Consider the following 18910-nt stretch of genomic DNA (forward strand, 5'->3'; position numbering starts at 1 on the left):
TGCTAACATTATGAAATTTCTCACATTTTAAGTACATGATTGTCATTTTAAAGTACTTTAAATATTGATATTAATAGTAAATTGAACACTTATTTCTCTCAAAGACATAGTTGTAGAGTAACATTTATAATCCACTACACATTCAGAGAGGTTTTATTCTCTCTGTCTCTCTGTCTTTTCTCTCTCAGTATTGGAAGTTGAGTACAGGTTCTTGTGCATCATTGACAAGCACTGTACTGATGAGCTACACTCCCAGTTTCATTATTTTCTTAAATAGAATTAGGATTATTAAAGAAACTATATCTTTACGAATGAAACTTTTAGAAATGTTACAAAGTCAGTTATATCTATTTCAAACTTAAACGAATGTGCTTAATTTGATAAATTATAGCCTTGTGCTGAAGGTAGAACTTAATGTACATGCAAAAAGCACTGGGTTCAACATCTAGCACCTGAGATATACATGCAATAATATAAATACAGACAAAATCATATCCTCAAATAAATTAGTTGTTTTTTTTACAGGTCTGAGGAATGTGGGGCTTTACACATTCTAGACTAGCAGAGTACCACTGAGATACACTCTTGAGCTTTACTTCAAATAAATTTTAACTGAGAGAATTGAAGTAATGCAGTGGTTTTTCTAAAAAGTACTAGGAAGAAATGTAATGATCCATTTATAGATTCATTTTTTTTTTCTTTTTTTGGTCGTGGGGCTTGAACTCTGGGCTTGGGTGCTGTCCCTGGGCTTTTCAGCTCAAGGCGAACGCTCTACTGCTTAAGCCACAGCGCCACTTCCTAGATTCATTTCTTATGATTAAAGAGTAAAAAATATCAGGAGATGCTAAGCCTCCTAGGGATTCTTCAGACAGGAAGGCCATCACCACATGTGGGCATTCAAAAGTCCAGAATTATGACCTAAATAAACACCTTTAATACAGATATATATATATATATGTATGCATACATATATATGTGTATATGAATGACTTTCTCTTTCAACCCTTGCCTAAGACTTATGCAAAAATAGCAGTTATTAAAATTATTCCTTTTTATGTAATTATAAAGGTTAAAAAATCAGATTTTCCTTTTATTTCTAATTTCATTCCATTTCTACTCCCTGTCTTAGCAGACTCAGATTTGGAAGGCCCTTGAGTGACTCACTCCACCTCCCTTTCTGTTCAGGTCCCTTACTTCTCAGGTTTATCAGCAGGTGGGCCATCAGTAAATGCTACTAGTAGCATTCTAGTTGTAGGTATTGGTGCAAGAATAAGTTCAAAAGTTCTGGTACTTGATTTTTAGAGTTTTAAATTTGCTGTGATTCAACATTATTGAGACTGTTCAAATTAGGAAGTTCGTGAGGAAAGTATTGATTATCTGATTTCCAGACTTTATGAATCATTGGAGGGAAATCACACATTTGAGTTACATGCAAATGTATAATATGTTAATATATTGACATCATATTGTATGAATGTAATAATCAATATTAACATTTAATTAGTAATTGATAAATATTAATCACTATATATTTCTATACTATATTAATACAGCATATAGAAATACATATATGTATATTTGAGTGATTAGGGTGATACAAGAAGCCTATGAATCATTTTGTAGTTAACATTAACAGTGAGCACAAGGGGTGAATATGTGTGTCAGTGACGCCAAGCCCTGTGTTCAAACCCTAGTATCTTCTCCCTACTTCCTCCCAAAAAGTGAGTTTGACATGCTCACTTGAAATTGTCTGAAAGTTCTTTGGTATTGCAAAACTAAATTCTAATTTAGAGGAAAGAAAAAACATAGTTTTTTTTGTCCTATTTTTGAACTTACTAAATAGTAATTGCTCCTCTTATATTAAAAAGCTACCATGATAGTAGTACATTTAGAAAATATTGGTAGAAGCCCGGTACTAGTGGTTCATGCCTGTAATCCTAGCTACTCAGGATGTTGAGATCTGAGGATCATGATTTGAAGTCAGCTTAGGCAAGAAAGTCTATGAGACTGGTATCTCTTGTAACTACCAGAAAACTGGAAGTGGAGCTGTGGCTCAAAGTGGTAGAGTACTAGCCTTGAAGCAAGACAACTCAAGGTCAGCTCCCAGACCCTGAGTTCAAGCCCCACAACTGGAAAAATAAATTAAAAAATAAATTAAAAAATATATAGGTATATTAAAATAGTACCAATTAAATACATTCTTATGGTTTCCCTTATTTGCAATAACTAGTGTATGTCTGGGACAAGCAGAAAAGGTCAAAAGCTATGTACATATGACCATATAAGATGATGCTAAGCAAAATGAACCTCAAGATAGGGACACAAGAGGTTTTATCTTTCTTGGTGTTGTTTTTTAATGTACTATGTGATTTTTTTTGTTTGTTTTGTATGTTCTTCCCTCATGGTATAACCCCTGTTGTCACTGTATTTGATTCTGGTGCCCTGCAACTTGAATATACATATTTCTAATTTGGGGAGGGAAAGGGAAATAACAAGGATACAGGTTGACCCATTGTAACAATGAGATGTACAAGACACTATGTTGAAAACAAACTTGGGGGGCAGGGAGTTGGGGAGGTGGGGGGGAGGGAAGGATGGTAGGGGAAAAACAAAGGAGGGGGTAACAATGCTTGATAGGAAATGTACTCATTACCTTACTCATATAACTGTAACCACTCTGTACAGTATCTTTACAATAAAAAATACATATTAAAAATTAAAAAATAAATTAAAAATATCTAGGTAGATTCAAATAATCCCAATTACATATATTGTTATATATTAAAAATTATGAACACATATTGTCATAAATAATTGTGATAAAAGCATTTCAAATATATTACTTGGTTTCTGTGTCTTTGTTTACATACTATTACTTTGTTTTTTTATATTCTATATATTCATCTGTCCTTTTAAACCAACATTATCTTAATTGTTGTACAATAGTCTGTTGAATTGAAGTACTTTAGTGTGCTGAAACATCCTCAATTACTGGCCATTTAAGACCCCCATATTTTTCGTGAATAGTGTTGAAACAGCCTTAATACTAAACTTTCCTTCTTTTTCAACTCTTTCCCTAGAAAAATTGATTTTTGTAGGTAACATCATGACCTAATTGACCTCTCGTGTGTTATTTTGCATAGGATTTCTCCAGTGATGATTCTAAGCTGGAATATAATGTAGATGCTGCAAATGGCATTGTCATGGAAGGGTATCTCTTTAAACGGGCCAGTAATGCCTTCAAAACGTGGAACAGGTAATATATTTCACATGTGAATCATGACCTTTCCATATTTGGAGTTTGGCAATTGCTTCCTCCATTTTTCCTGAAATTCTATAAATTGTGTAGTAAATTTATGTCTTGCTTGCATGCTTTCTTACTTCTCTTTTTCTTTTTCTTTCTCTCTTTCTATTGTGCTGTTATTTGGGCTTGAACTCAGGGCCAAAGCTAAGGGAGCTTAGCTTTTTCATATTAGGCTGGTACTCTGTGATGTGAGCTACACAGCCTTTTGGTGGTTACTTGGAGATGAGTCTCTTGGACTTTTTGCCCTAGGCTGCGTCAAACTGGAACCCTCAGATCTCAGTCCCCTGAGTACATAGAATTGTAGGTGTGAGCCACTGGTAGTTAGCTTGTAGTAACTTTCTTGATCCCAGTCCATTGAAGAAAAGACTCTTAAAGCAGGTGAAAATGAAAATATTCTTAATCCTTAGACTGCAAGCAAGGTTAAGGAAGAAGCAAGGTAGAACTTTCATGTTGTTTGGTTATTGTGACTATATCATTACAATTATTGAACACAAGCTACTTCCCACAATGGTTATTGAATAGGTATTAGTTCAAATTATATATTAAATATAACTGATGATTAAAATAATTAAGCTTTTTTTCCCTTTTGGTTCCTTCCCTATATGTATGCTTTTACTTACTGTTCACTTACTAATTTTTAAGCCAGATGATCCTGATATTTGGTACTTTGTAGAAGCCATAAAGAGGAACTTAAGGACATAGTGTTATTTTTCAGATGGGAAACTGTAATAGCTATTTTTCTTTCTTTTTTTTTTTTTTTTGTCAGTCATGTGGCTTGAACTCTGGACCTGGGCACTGTCCCTGAGCTCCTCTGCTCAAGGCTAGCACTCTACCACTTGAGCTGTCAGGTACTGGTAGCTCACACCTCTAATCTTAGCTACTCAGGAGGCTGAAATCTGAGGATCAAGGTTCAAAGCCAGCTCTGGCAGGAAAGTCTGGGAGACTCTTAGCTCTAATTAACCACCAGAAAACCAGAAGTGGCACTGTGACTCAAAGTGGTAGAATGCTAGCCTTGAGCAAAATAGCTCAGGAACAGCACCCAGCGCCTTGAGTTCAAGCCCCACAACTGACAAAAAATAAAAATACAAATAGGATTTTTTGGTAAGTTTGTTCAGTATATAATTTAATAGAAACCCAAATGTATAATGCCTTGTGTGTACTTACTTTTGTTTCTTGACATTGAAGGAAATATGTTGAATATTTCCCTAGCATGTTAAGTCAAATTTAAATTTAAATGGTAGAAGGTTTTATTTGAAAAACAAACTGAGAGTGAATTTCAACTAGGAAGAGTAATAATTATATTTGACACTAAACTTGTTTAAGTTTTGAAGAACTTGAAACAAAAAACATAAATATAGTGATACTCACGTCATAGTCATTCAACTATAGTGATCTGATTAGAAGTAATGTTTCTAATTATTATGAAGTAAAAATGAAAATGGATGTTTTACAGGATCTGAAAAATGACAATAATCTTTTAAACCTCTGGGTCATTTCTGTAACTAGAACATGAAATGGGAAAAAATTAATGTTATTGGTGAATCTCACAGTAAAAAAAGATTATTCATCCAGTATAGTTTTATGTTAGAATTAAGTTTTAAACTTCAGATTTTAAAACAACTTCCTTAAAATTTAACAAAAGGAAAAATACAATAAGTCTATAGAAACCTTTATGTTATAAAGAAAAGAAATAAACTTCCTTCAGTGACGAATGATCTCAGACTTAAAATGAAGCAGCATGGGCTAGGAATGTGGCTCAGTGGTGGAGTGCTTGCTTAGCATGCATGAAGGCCTAGGTTCGACTCCTTAGTACCACATAAACAGAAAAAAGCCTCAAGTGGCGCTGGGCTTAAAGTAGTAGAACACTAGCCTTGAGCCAAAGAAGCTCAGAGACAGTGCTCAGGTTCTGAGTTCCAGCCTCATGACAGGCAAAAAAGAAGAAAAAAAGAAAAAAAAATCAGATAAAAAATAAAGTGAAGCAGCACAGTGTTAGTGAAAAATTAAATTGGTACTTACGACAATAGAAGAAAATTTGTATTAGATTGTGCTAACATTTTCATTTTTATTTGATTTATGAATTCTATTTAATAGATCTAGAAATGAAATGAAGGAATAGATAAACAATCATCAAAAGTAAACATGTTATGTGCTGATTGGAAATTGGGCTGCTTTTAAAGGAGGTGCCATTTATATGTTATGAGATAACAATTACTATTTAGAATCATGGGTTAAAGTCTAATAGCCCAATTTTCAGTAAAGTAAATGAGCTTTAGAGATAATTGAGAGAGAAAAGAGATTAATTACACTCACAGTTTTGGAGGGGGAAAGTTCAAGATTGAGTGTCCTCATTGATCTGTCTTCTGGTGAGGGCCTGGTAGTGGATTGCATCATAGTGGCAGAAGTGATATACAACTCATAGTAGACAACAGGGAGTTAGAGAGCAGAAAAGAGCCAATCTTCTTTTTCTATAACCACCCTTCCATTGGTGGTTCCCCAATCATGTAATTACCTAGTCAAGACCCTATCTCTTAAAAGATTTTATCTCCCACCATACTGAGGACTAGGCATAAAACTTTGGAGGACAAATATATCTAAAGCATAATAGAAAGGAGTTATTATAAATGGGAGAAGAAAAAAGTATAGTAAATGTTAGTTAAAATATTCTTGTTTTTGCATTTAGAATGTATCAGTTTCTAACAGTTTTGTCAAGAATCTAATGTCAGGAAATACAAATACTTTCTCTTTAGCCATATTTTATTAGTATCTACCCTGCTTTTCTAATTAGTTCTCCATCTAACATAATCTAATCTGTTACTACTAGCCTTTGAGTAAGATTATATATTTGTAATATTTATGCTTTAACTTAAAAAATATATAGGAAACTATGTAACTTGAGGGTAGAGATGGAAGAGGGAAATTGAGGGAAAATGAAGGAAAGGTTGAAGAAGAAGCATTGTACTCATAACCTGACTTACGGAATTGTAACCCCAGCCACTTAGATATGAAGAGTTTCTAACTACTGCTTATATACTTTTAGTTTGTGTGTGTGTGTGTGTATGTGTGTGAGTGTGTGTGTGTGAGTGAGTTAGTGAGTGAGTGAGAGAGAGAGAGAGAGAGAGAGAGAGAGAGAGAGAGAGAGAGACAGAGACAGAGACAGAGACAGAGAGAGAAGAGAAGAGAGAGGAGAAAGGAGAGAGATGTCCTGGGGCTTGAATTCAGGGCCTGGGTGCTGTCCCTGAGATTTTTTGCTCAAGGCTGATACCCTATACCACTTGAGCAACAGTACCACTTTTGGCTCTTTTGGTAGCTGATTGGAGATAAGAGTCTTACAGACTTTCCTGCCTGGGCTGGATTTGAACCTGGATACTTAGACCTCAGCCTCCTCAATAGCTAGTATAATGGGCACGAGCCAATGATTAATTAGTTTTAGGGAACATTTTATAGTCACCATACAGTGACAATCTATAGTTTTATAGAATTATGGCATATAAAACTTTTAACATCAACTTTTTAAAAAGACATCCTTCCTGAGAGATAAGTGAATGTGACTTTGACTTCCCAAATAGTTTTAAAACCTCAGCTTATGTTTTGTAATTAAAAGTCTTTTGAAAGTGGTATTCACTAGTCTTAAAGTTGCCAGAATAGATATATATTTTATGTGATGCAATTAAAATAGCATCAGAGTGAAAAGGTTTACATCTCAAGTGGACTGTTGAGTTAGTTTCTGATTGTTTTCAGATTTGTAGTTAGTGGCATCTCAAAGTTAGGTATATCTGTAATACAAATGGCTCTTTTCATCCATGGATTCAAGCAAAATATGTGACTCAGAAATATTTGGAAAAAAATAAGTCTGTAGTTAGTTTGTGCAGACTTTTATTTCTTCTTATTCCTTTAACAGTACCGTCTAACAGTTACTTACATAGCATTTATATTGTGTTAGTAAAGTATATAGGAGAACTAGATATCATGATGCATGCCCATCTGTAGTCCTATCATACTCAGACTGAGGCAGGAGGATCACTTGAGCCCAGGAATTCGGGAGTAGTCTGGGCAACTGACAAGGCCCTATTGTGTACACACATGCATGTGCACATACATTTACGTTATATGCAAATATAAGACTTGAGCATCTATAGATTGGATATCCTTGGAAGGAAGGTTATGGTTCTGAAACTCTACGCATATCAAGAGACTACTGTATTCTTTCTGCCATAATAACTTTTCCTTGTCAGTTATTTTCTCAGTATGATAGTTTCACCATATGCATAAACTAGTGGACTACTGGAATAAGGTCAAGTGTATTCATATATTCCTCCTTTTGTTAAAAAATGTAGAAAAGATAAAAAAGGAAAATAAGTACATTTTGATATAATTTATTTAACGATGTAGAAAGGCTGACAAAATAGCTAATATCTTTGTTGTACTAGAAAGTACAGCTAAAAGCATGAAAAGTGTTACACAACTTTGTTTAAAAAAGCAAAGTGTTCTATATGTTGCTACTACAGATTAAATGTTTTATTCTTACTGGTTTTTGTTTTAAAATAAGCATTCATAAATTAAAGATGACTCTTATGTGTGGCTTAGAATCTTTGCTATCATTTGATAAAAATGGAGGTGGGTAGGTGGGAAGTTTCTTTGGCTAATATTTTATAATCTGAAATTCTATGTGATCCCACTTCTTTACGAAAACCTTTCATTTATTCTAGATTTCTGTAGATATACCTGCAGTGATTTTAGGAGCAGTTTTTAATGAAGTGGCAAGGTACTATCTGTATTGTCTAGTTATGACCACAGATTTAGAAAATAATAATAGAAGAGGTTTGCCCAAGTATACTAAGACCATCCAGAATTTTTATAAGGTAATACTTGAAGCATGGTTTGAATATTTCTAAAATATTAGTATTTCAGATTCCCAAGAGTTAGAGTTAATTCTGTTACACATTTGTATATGATGCTTAAATAAAATACAGCAGATACTTTTGATTATTTTGTTAGTTTATAAGCTTAAGCTTGTTCCTTCAATTCTTGCTTTATTTGTATCATGCTAGTCCTTTGCTTTTTTTTTTTTTTTTTTTTTTTGCACATTTGCATTTTCATTCTTTTACCACCTTTCCCTTATGTTTTAATCCTGCCCCATTTTTTTACATGACAGGAAAAAACCCGATCATATCAGGTACCAAATGGCTTCCTTCCCTTTCTCATCTTACTCCAGTTTCTTCTTTGGCACGAGAAAGCTCATAATTAACCTGCATTTAAGCTGGATTACTTGCAATGGATAAAATGTCTCTTTATGTTTTAAATTGGGAACAAAAATAGAAGCATTTTATTTGAGGAATGAAATTATACCTCTTGATTGCCCATCTCTGTACTTCATTTTAATCTATAAAGAACATTTGATGTACTTTCAGTTACTCAAAGAATACTGTTATGTCTCTTTTTTTTAAATAAAGGAAATAAACTAGCAGCAGCTAAGATTAGTCACTTTGGAAACCATATTAATTTTGTTGAAAAATACATTGTTCCTAAGTTTTCTTTGTTTAATTTTCCCCTATAATAAAGTAAGTTGAATTTATATAAACTAAAATCATGTTTGTTATTTTATTTTATTAAATGTTTATCTACTTGGCATCTGTATGTATAGGTGTATGAGCCCATAATTTACAGTTTTGGTGAGAAACCATCTACAGACTTAGAAGTTGGACTTTTTCCTCATGATCTTAAGTACAGTTCTGGAACCTAGTAATCAAACGATACTTGATTTTTCTAAATATTTTTTCCTTTCCTATCTAAATTTTGTCATCTGGACATTCTTAGTGTATAAAAAAGAATGATCTTTAATTTTTTAACAAATTTCGTATTTTAATCTAAAAATGCTATACCGAACTATTTCAACTGGGTAGATATGTAATGCTGTCTGATATTAATGAATAAATTTTCCTTTTTGAAAACTTGTATTTTTGGCTTTGTGTTCCATTCCTTAATCTTGGAGACCTTAGTATATTAGTTAGCATAATACCTTTGAAAGTTTTTCTCTTTGGATCTAATTACTTTTTTCTTTTTTGGTGCCAGTCCTGGAGCTTGAACTCAGGGCCTGAGCACTGTCTCTGAGCTGCTTTGCTCAAGGCTAGTACCTCACCACTTGAGCCATGTCTCTTATCACTTTGAAATTTTGGGTGATTAATTGGAGATAAAAGTTTCACGGGCTTTACTGCTTGGAGTAGCTTCAAACTTCAGCCCTAAGCCACCAGCCCCTGCTTTGTTACTTTTTTTTTTTTTAGAACTTTCAAATTTCAAGTACCAAGTATTTAAAACTATTAAATATTCTGTATCCCAAAGCTCATGAGCTGTTTGCCATTCTCAGTTTTCCTTTTCTTAGAAATGTTAATAATCACTAGATTTATTCTATAGGAATAATTTTACCTGTGTGAAGTTTTGAACAATGAAGAGTGCACTTTTTTTTTTAAGTTTTAGTGGTAGTGGAGGGAGATAGTATTGTAATATGTAAGTTTTCTAATTTCAGATTTTTTTTCTACCTAGGATATATGTTATGCCTTCTTAGGAGGTATCTAAATTAGATCACTTCATATTGTCTTTCCTGAGCATACAAAAGCTTGATGAAGTGATTATGCCACTCACAAGCAGATAAATGGTAGGGAAACTGAGTTTCAAGAAACAGATATGATTGGTTGGGAGGTGTCTCAAAGAATAGACCACCTGCCTAGCAAATATATAGCTCTTGAGTTCAAACTCTACTGTTGGGGACTAGGGAGGAAGAAATACGATCTGAAGTTAATAACTAGAGGGAACTATCTCTGAAAAAAGAACACTCTTCTTCCCCCAGTATTTTGTTATTCTTTGCAGGGAGTATTATCCTATGATGAAATAGGTCAAAAGAAATTTGTTTTTTAAGGACCTTAGAAGCATGGAAGTTACATTGTTAAATGGGCATTTTCCCCATAGTTCAATAAAACAATAAAATGGTTACTATGCTATAAGACCTATGAATCTTCATTAATATAGGTCACTCTCCAGTAAACAATTAAGAAAACCCCTTTAATCAGTAGCAGAGATTATTTCCATTGCATGTCATCTCACATGGCAGAGTTGCACCATTTTGTTTGTGTGTAGGTATTTCCTTTAACATTTCTAACCAGCCATCTGTTCTAAAAGATACTGAGAAGTTCTTCCTTTTCTAGCCTCTTGGTGATTTGCATTTAGAGGCAACCCACCTTGTGTTATCTAGGTGCTTATTTAACAGTTTTAACAATTTTATAATAAAAAAGGGGAAACCTTTTTCTTATACCTAACGATCTAGTAAAAGGCTTGAAAATGGAAAAGCATTTCTTAATCATATTCTCAGATTTGGAGAAGTTTCCAAATTAAAAAATTTGAAATGTCTGAATATAATTTCTAGTGCTTGATACTAGTAGCAATGAAAAGGTAGACTCTCTATCTGCTAATAGATTAATAACTAATGTTTACAATAGAAACCATCTTACATGAAACTAATTTTAAAATGATAACTTAAATATCATTTTACCTTTCATGCTTGTTGAGAAGTTTTGCTTTCTTTTGTAAGTGCTTGTGGCTGTGATATGAAGTCTTTTTTGTTTTAATAAATTAGAATTAGTAAATATGGTATACATAGCTTAGCCTTTTCTTCTAAAGCAGATTGCAAGTAAATGTTTTTCTAATTTACAGTAATAAGCAGAACCATGTAGTTGAGAGGATCATTTGTGATAACTTTATTTTGCTTAGAAGTACACAGTATGACCAAGTTTGACGATTATCCTGTTTGAATCAGTTCTAGAATGATTAGTCTTCTTTTTTGCTTATAAAATCAAAGACTTGCTGAATTATCTGCTGAAAGGTTGAAAATAAAACAATTTATCCTAATGTTTATATGCAAGGATATTTCAATTCACAATTTATATTTTAATTTGATAAATATGTAATTGGGAGAAAACATTTTATTTTGAGGAATCTCAAAAGCTTCAAATTTAAATTTTAAAACAATTATTGGATGATAGTACAAATAGCTTTTGTTGGGATGTGAATTTATGATATAAAGTGAATCAAAATATTGTAAGTTTATTTTCCTAATTTATGGTTTTATGATGTTTGCTCTTAATTTATCTCATTGCTTCTGGTCTATAAAAAATATAATTACTATTTGCTGATTGTTAGTCCTTTCTCCAGTATTTCATTTCTGTCCATAGGAAAAGTAATTTATGTTTATGAAAACAATCTATTTTGTTTTTTATTTAGACGCTGGTTTTCAATACAGAACAATCAGCTGGTTTACCAGAAAAAGTTTAAGGTAGGTCTTTTCTTAAGAAATGAACTGAAAACTCATGTGCACAAATGATCCCTGTGCCAGTGTTTCATTGTAAGGAGAGTTGGCCTTATATTCTTTTTTGGTAGGTAAGTCCTTATCAGCCCTGTCTTTGTCCTTGGTCATGCCACTTACCTACATTTGGGGATGGGCTAAAAATACATTTTTTGGCATCTTGAACAAACTATCTTCAGGACAAGTGTTTTGTCTCTTTAGCCCATCTGGTTTTATTGTGAAAAACTACACATATTTTATTAATTCAAAATCAGATAAAAGGAAAAGAAATTAAGAGAAAGTTGAGTGCGTTCCCAATTTTAGCTTTTTTTTCTCAGTTCTGATTGAACTCAGGACTTTGCACATGCTAGATGAGCACTGTACCACTTGAGCTATACTTCCAGTCACCAATTTTACTTTATTTTTTATAGTTTGCCTTAGTAAATATTACAGTCCATAAGTGCTCATGTACAAAGTTATTATAGTTACTATTTACTAGTTTTATGTTTTGGCATGTATAAGGAAACTCTTGAGTGGCAACTATTAACATTTAAATTATGTTTATTTATTGATTGATGGCACTAGGATTTGAACTCCATGCTTCCCACTTGTTAGGCAAGTGCTGTAGTTTTTTTGCTTTTTAGTTTGTTTTTCAGATACAGTGTGTAGATAACTTTGTCCAGGCTAGCCTTGAACAGTGATTGTCCTACTTATGTCTCCTGAATTATAGGGATACACCACTACAACTAGCTTAAAAACCACCAATGTTTTATCCTAAAGGCAGAATGATTCTGAATCTGAATTCTCTTCTTTAAACCAGCATTGGAAACAAGAAAAAATTAGTAATTAGGAAGCATCAAAAGGAGGTGAAGAAAAAAACCTGTGAAAATTTTTTTTTTATTTTTCTTTTTTTGTTTGTGAGTTGTGGGGCTTGAATTCTGGGCCTGGGCGCTGTCCCTCAGCTCTTCAGCTCAAGGCTAGTACTCTACCACTGGAGCCACAGCACTACTTCTGCCCTTTTCTGTTTATGTGGTACTGAGGAATTGAACCCAGGGCCTCATGCATGTGAGGCAAGCACTCATTACTGAACCACCTTCCCAGCCCCTGTAAAATTTTTATACAATAAATCCCCAAGACAAACCAGACTATATGCACTATATGAGTTCTTTAATGTAATTTTTAAGAACCAGCAATGCAAGCTGGGCACTGGTGGTTCATGCCTGTAATCCTAGTTACTCAGGAGACTGAGATCTGAGAGTTGTGGTTTGAAGCCAGTTATCTCCATTTTACCACCAAAAAGCTGGAAATGGAAGTGTGGTAGATTGCTAGCCTTGAGCAAAAAGCCCAGGGACAGTACCTAGGCCCTGAGTTCAAGCCCAGAACTGGTGTGTGCAGGTGCATGTGTGCACACACACATGTATTTGCACAGAACCAGCAATGCAAATCCATAGAGAAATAAAGTAAGTTCTTGCTTCTAGGTAGACATGAGGAGATTAACTAGAAAGAATGCTAGAGAGCTTTCTGGGATGATGGAAATAGTGTCTTACCTTGTTTTCAATAGTGGTTATACTGGTTGATAAAACTGTTAAAACTGAAGTTTCCATGTTGTAGGTATAAATTATACATCAGTAAAAGTTAAAAATAGCTTATCTTTGTATTGAGAGAACATACTCACTGTTTGACCCAAGAGCAATTTTACTCTCTTGATTTCTATAGTATTATAATTAGAAGCATTTTGACACTCTTTCCATTTTTATTAGTATAGATTGATGGCATAAAGGGATTTTATTGTGATATTTCCATACATGCATGGAACATATTTTGATAAAATTGACCCTCCTATGACTTTCTTGTTCTTCTTACTCCCCCTTTTAAACAGCGTATAATGGATTTTATTATGCTATTTTCATGAATAAATTTAATGCCCTTCAGTCACTCAATTTTAGATTCTTTTATGTGTATGTGCCAGCATTAGGGTTTGAACTCAACGTTCTTGTTTGGATTTTTTCACTTGTAGCTCATGTTCTACTACTTGAGCTACAACTCTAGTCTTGAGTCCTGAATTCTGTGTGTGTGTGTGTGTGTGTGTGTGTGTGTGTGTGTGTGTGTGTGTGTGTGTGTCTTTGTGTGTTTGTGCATGTGTGCATGCACATACATGTCTTAAATTAGGGCTTGTGTTCTGTTCCTGAGCTTTTTTGCTCAAGGCTAGCACTCTTCAACTTGAACCACAGCTACACTTCCGGGCTTTTTTGGTAGCTAATTGGGGATAAAAGTCACAGACTTTTCTGCTCAGGTTGGCTTTGAACTGCAGTCCTCAGATCTCAGCCTCCTTAGTAGCTAGGATTACTGGCATAAGCCCCCAGCACCCAGCCTGAGTCCTGGACTCTTAATTATAGCTTTGAGATGGACTTTCTTGTGTCCTAGGATTATTACTCTAATGTCTTTATGATTTTTTTGTTTGATAATCTTGTGAGGCAGAAAGAGAATATGCTTTTTAAGGATTTTCATTCAGTGGTCATAATTCTGAAAGGTTAAAAATGACATAAATTATGCTGGAACTATGATTGAAGTGGTAGAGCACCTGACTAACAAGCTCAAAGCCATGAGTTCAAAACTCAGAACAGGCCGGCACTGGTGGCTCACGCCTGTAATCCTATCTACTCAGGAAGCTGAGATCTGAGGATCGCGGTTCAAAGCCAGCCCGGGCAGGAAAGTCCATGAGACTCTTATCTCCAATAAACCACTAGAAAACGGGAAGTGGCGCTGTGGCTCAAGTGGTAGAGTGCTCGCCTTGAGCTGAAGAGCGCAAGGACAGCGCCCAAGCCCAGAGTTCAAGCCCCAGGACCAACAAAAAAACAACAACAATAACAACTCAGAACAGCCAAATGAAAAAACTTTTTAAAAACCATAAATTATAGTCATTCATTATAACATATGGAGTGACTTTTTTTTGTACCAGTAATGAGGCTTGAATTCATGGTCAGGGCACTGTCCCTTAACTTTTTTACTTAAATTGGGTGCTCTACTACTTGAGCCATACTTACACTTCTGGTTTTTTGATGTTTAATTGGAGATAAGAGTTTTGTGGTTTTTCTTACTAGGATTGTAGGTATGAGTCTTTGGTGTCTGTCTATTATATATAAGTGGAGACTAGAGGAGTAATAAATATAAATGAAAGTGGAAAAAAAATAGCTAAAACTACTGACCATCTACTAAGTTCACTTAATCCATATGTAATATTTTTCCATGTACAATAATTTTGTGAGGCAAATAAAATTATTAATAAGACAGAATTACTTCTATTAATTATATGTGTTGATAGTCCCTAACAGTAAGGTAAAATAAAACCTTTATTATATGTAATATTTTAAAATATGTTGTTATTTGTAGTATAAGTTGATAAATATGGGAATCCTGTTTCTTCATTGTAGGATAACCCCACTGTAGTAGTGGAAGATCTCAGGCTCTGCACAGTGAAGCATTGTGAAGACATTGAAAGAAGATTCTGCTTTGAGGTGGTCTCGCCAACAAAGTGAGTAGTTCTAAAGAATTTGAGAATTGATTTTATGAACTTTGTGTTTATGAAATTTGTGTTTGATTTATGATTATCATAAAACGATTTTTTAAAAATAAATTTCAGTAATAATACATATTATGAGACTGATGTACTACCTACTCTGCTAATGAGGTACCTTGATAATACATGTTATATAACATAACTTCTTTTTATGAATTTTATCCTTTAAATTCTATAATGATTATATGTCCATATGAGAACTCTTTAACTCTTATGATAAGGATTTTACTTCATATTCTGATATGAGCTTTGGTAGCTCCTTTTCATGTATAGCACAGTTCAGAGAAGTAATATATGGTATGCTTAAGAGTTTATATATTTTTAATGTAAATTCATCTACTTTTTAAACTATATATATATATTTTATATAAATATAAATAAATAAGTAAATATATACTATATGCTGTTTCTTGATTATTTTACTTTTCTTAAGACAGGTATTTGTTTTGTAGCTCAGACTAGTCTCATGCCTTAGCCTCCCAAATGCTGGGTTTATAGGCATGGACTACTATACTTGTCTTGTTATATTCTTATGTTTAGGGATGGATGATTTGTTTTAAGAGAATATTTATACTATTGGTATCTTTATTTCTTTGAAAACAATTTGTCCTGAAAATAGGCTTAACATTTCAACAAATTATTAAATAGCAAAGTGGACAGAAGTATAAAATTTATGTATTTGAGCATTTATTATTGAACCAATATCTTATTTCCTTTTAGGAGTTGTATGCTCCAGGCAGATTCTGAAAAGCTGCGCCAGGCATGGATTAAGGCTGTTCAGACCAGTATTGCAACTGCTTATAGAGAGAAGGGTGATGAGTCAGAGGTTAGTAAAGGCATTATCAATATCAAGTGAAAAATTACAAGAAGTGTCTAATCTCAGTCACATGCTAATATATGATTATAATATCTTTATGAGAGATAATTTTTATGTAATTGAGTGAGTTTTTAAAATCTAGGCTGAATTTCTCATTTTAGTTTTCAATATTTGAACTTACCTTTATTTTAATATTTGACTGTATATCCCAGATTGGAATAAAGTATTCTAATGTTAGTGTTTTCCCCTAAATATTTTATGACTTTATGTGAATGAATTTTGAGAAATGAAACTCACTGCTGTTGGCTCATATGGCAGGGCTGAGGCATAAACTTAGTGATAGATACTTGTCAGAAATATGATTAGGAGCCGGGCGCTGGTGGCTCAGGCCTGTAATCCTAGCTACTCAGGAGGCTGAGATCTGAGGATCTCGGTTCAAAGCCAGCCCGGGCAGGAGAGACCGTGAGACTCCTATCTCCAATAAACCACCAGAAAATCGGAAGTGGCGCTGTAGCTCAAGTGGTAGAGCGCTCGCCTTGAGCTGAAGAGCTGAGGGACAGCGCCCAGGCCCAGAGTTCAAGCCCCATGACCAACAAAAAAAAAAAAAAAAAGAAATATGATTAGGGAAATGAAATGCTCTCTAAGTTATATTTGAAAGGTCAGGAGTAGCTCAATTAGAAGCCTTCTTAGCAGAAAATGAGGAACTTACTTAATCCAAGCAATGAGGAGAGGAGCAATTTCATCAGTAGCCAATATTGGATACTAATTATTGGAACACTGGCAAAAAGGGTATGTTGGTGATAAAACCCTCAAATTGGTGTGTCACCTGAATTATACTTCTCCAGTTTAAATCAGTTGTCCTTAAGTTTACAATGTAGTTAGTGGTCTGAGATTTCTTTACATAACAGTTCCTGGAGATTTTTCTCTCCTTTGTCTCATATTTTTCTTTTTGACTTATGAAGGATTTGAGGACTTTCTCCTATATGCTATTGAAAGTGAGCTATTTATGACTTTTTTTTTTTTGGTCCTGGGGCTTGAACTCCGGGCCTAGGTGCTGTCCTTGAGATAAGAGTCTCATGGACTTTCCTTCCCAGGCTGGCTTTGAACCACCATCCTCAGATCTCAGCCTCCTGAATAGCTAGGATTATAGGCATGAGCCACTGATGCCCAGTTTTATGGCTCTTATGCTTGAAAATATCTTAATAATATTATATTCTCATATTTTTAATAATTTGGTTGTTACAGAATTTTATATTGGAAATAATTATCCTTAAGAATTTTAACTACATTATATTTTTGTTAGTTCTACTATTTATTTATTTATTTTTGTTTGTGTATATTATCCAATGTTGTTGTTGGAGCTTATTAATGATACTTTATTTTTTTCTCTCTAATTTCTCTTTCTAAAATTGTGTTCTAAATGTGATTGTGTGTTTCTTAGCCTACTCTTTGGGAAATTTCAGTTAATCTTTTAAACTTTCCATTGATATTTTCATCCTATTGGCATTAATTTTTCAAGAGTTCCCTTATGTTTGTTGAAAGTTTATACAAATCTGTTGCTTGGTCACAGATACATTTTTACAGCTTTGGTTCTTCATTTCATTGTACCCTTTAACACAGGAAGCTTAAGTTCCTACCAGATCATTTGAGTCCCTACCAGATCATCTGAATGGACTTGGGAGCCAGGCATTAATATTTTTAAGTTTTTCCTTTATTCTTTTTTGTCAGTCGTAAGGCTTGAACTGGCCTATGTGCTGTCCATGAGCTTTTCTGGTAAGTAGTTTCCATGAATAGCCAAGAAAGAAAGTCATTTGTGTTTATAGGCTTTCATTGTTTCTCTGATAACTTGCTCATAATTATAATTAATACTATAGTTACTTAGAACTTCTTAGAGGAACTTCTAGACAAGTAGATAAGATTTTGTCAACTGTAAACTACCTGTCTGGATTAGTTGTTGAAAAATCATCTAGTCACAATCTTCACAGTCTTTTTGGCTGGTATCATTTCTTAGAAAAACTAATCAGTTTTCTGACTATGCTCATTTTTTATTTTATCCAATATTATTTACTATCATCATCTCTTTTGTTGCTTAAATTGAGTCAAGTTTGAAAAGAGGAGTTTTCTGTATTCTTTTGCTTTGTCCTCACTGTTCTTTGAGTGTTCCTTTACTTTCTAGCTCAACAAGTGGTTCTAGGTGCATCTTCTGCTTTCTCCGTATTAAGCCATGAAATTGGCCATTTCTCCAAAAATCTCTGACTCCTTTTTTTAGAGAATGATACTTAGAAACCAAGGTAGGATGTATAGCCTCGCATATGCATACATTTACATCTACATTTCTTTATCTACTCAGATTGAAAACCATTAGTAAGCCTATTGGTATCTTTAGTTATGGTTTAATATAACAGGTTTGATTTTAGTTTTCTTCTTTTCCATATTAATAACGTTTTTCATTGCAATGAGAAATTAGGCTCTTATTTATTCTCATTCGATTTGCTTTATGATAGATCCTTGTGTATATAACCAATATCCTGTGTTTCCTGCCCTTCCAGCCCTACACTGATATCCTACTTAGGCTCTGCCACTTCACACTAGGGGGCATTCCTAGTTAGATGCCCTCTTCTCCTTCATTGGCTTATATTTCCCTTGCTGGACTGCCTCTCTGGGCACACATCCTTACTTCCCTGCCTAAGAGCCAATAACCTGCAAGGTAGCTCTCTTCGGTGGGTTTATGTCTCACTATGCTCAACATCTCTGGAATTCTGTGTCCAGACTTACTTGCTCAATTCTTCCTGGCTATAAAACTGAATTTCGAAGAAGGACAAATAAGAGCCAGATTTTTAAATTTTTATTTAATTTTATTTTTTGTCAATCATGGGGCTTGAA

At 34.0% G+C, this 18910-nt stretch overlaps 1 protein-coding gene across 2 annotated transcripts in view; it reads left to right on the plus strand.

Annotated features, from left to right (window-relative positions):
* The window catches only part of Acap2 (ArfGAP with coiled-coil, ankyrin repeat and PH domains 2), a 130166-nt gene that overhangs the window by 69631 nt on the left and 41625 nt on the right, over positions 1-18910 (plus strand). For both annotated transcript variants that reach the window (XR_006145973.1, XM_042670179.1), the window contains exons 10-13: positions 3144-3256; positions 11573-11624; positions 15065-15165; positions 15931-16036. Coding sequence is in view for 1 of the 2 variants with exons in the window: in XM_042670179.1 (XP_042526113.1) it covers positions 3144-3256; positions 11573-11624; positions 15065-15165; positions 15931-16036 (372 nt within the window). In the remaining variant the exon portion in view is untranslated. The remainder of the gene's footprint in view (positions 1-3143; positions 3257-11572; positions 11625-15064; positions 15166-15930; positions 16037-18910) is intronic.

Source organism: Dipodomys spectabilis, unplaced genomic scaffold (genome assembly GCF_019054845.1).
Source record: "Dipodomys spectabilis isolate Male_0828 unplaced genomic scaffold, ASM1905484v1 ptg000017l, whole genome shotgun sequence".
NCBI lineage: Eukaryota > Metazoa > Chordata > Mammalia > Rodentia > Heteromyidae > Dipodomys > Dipodomys spectabilis.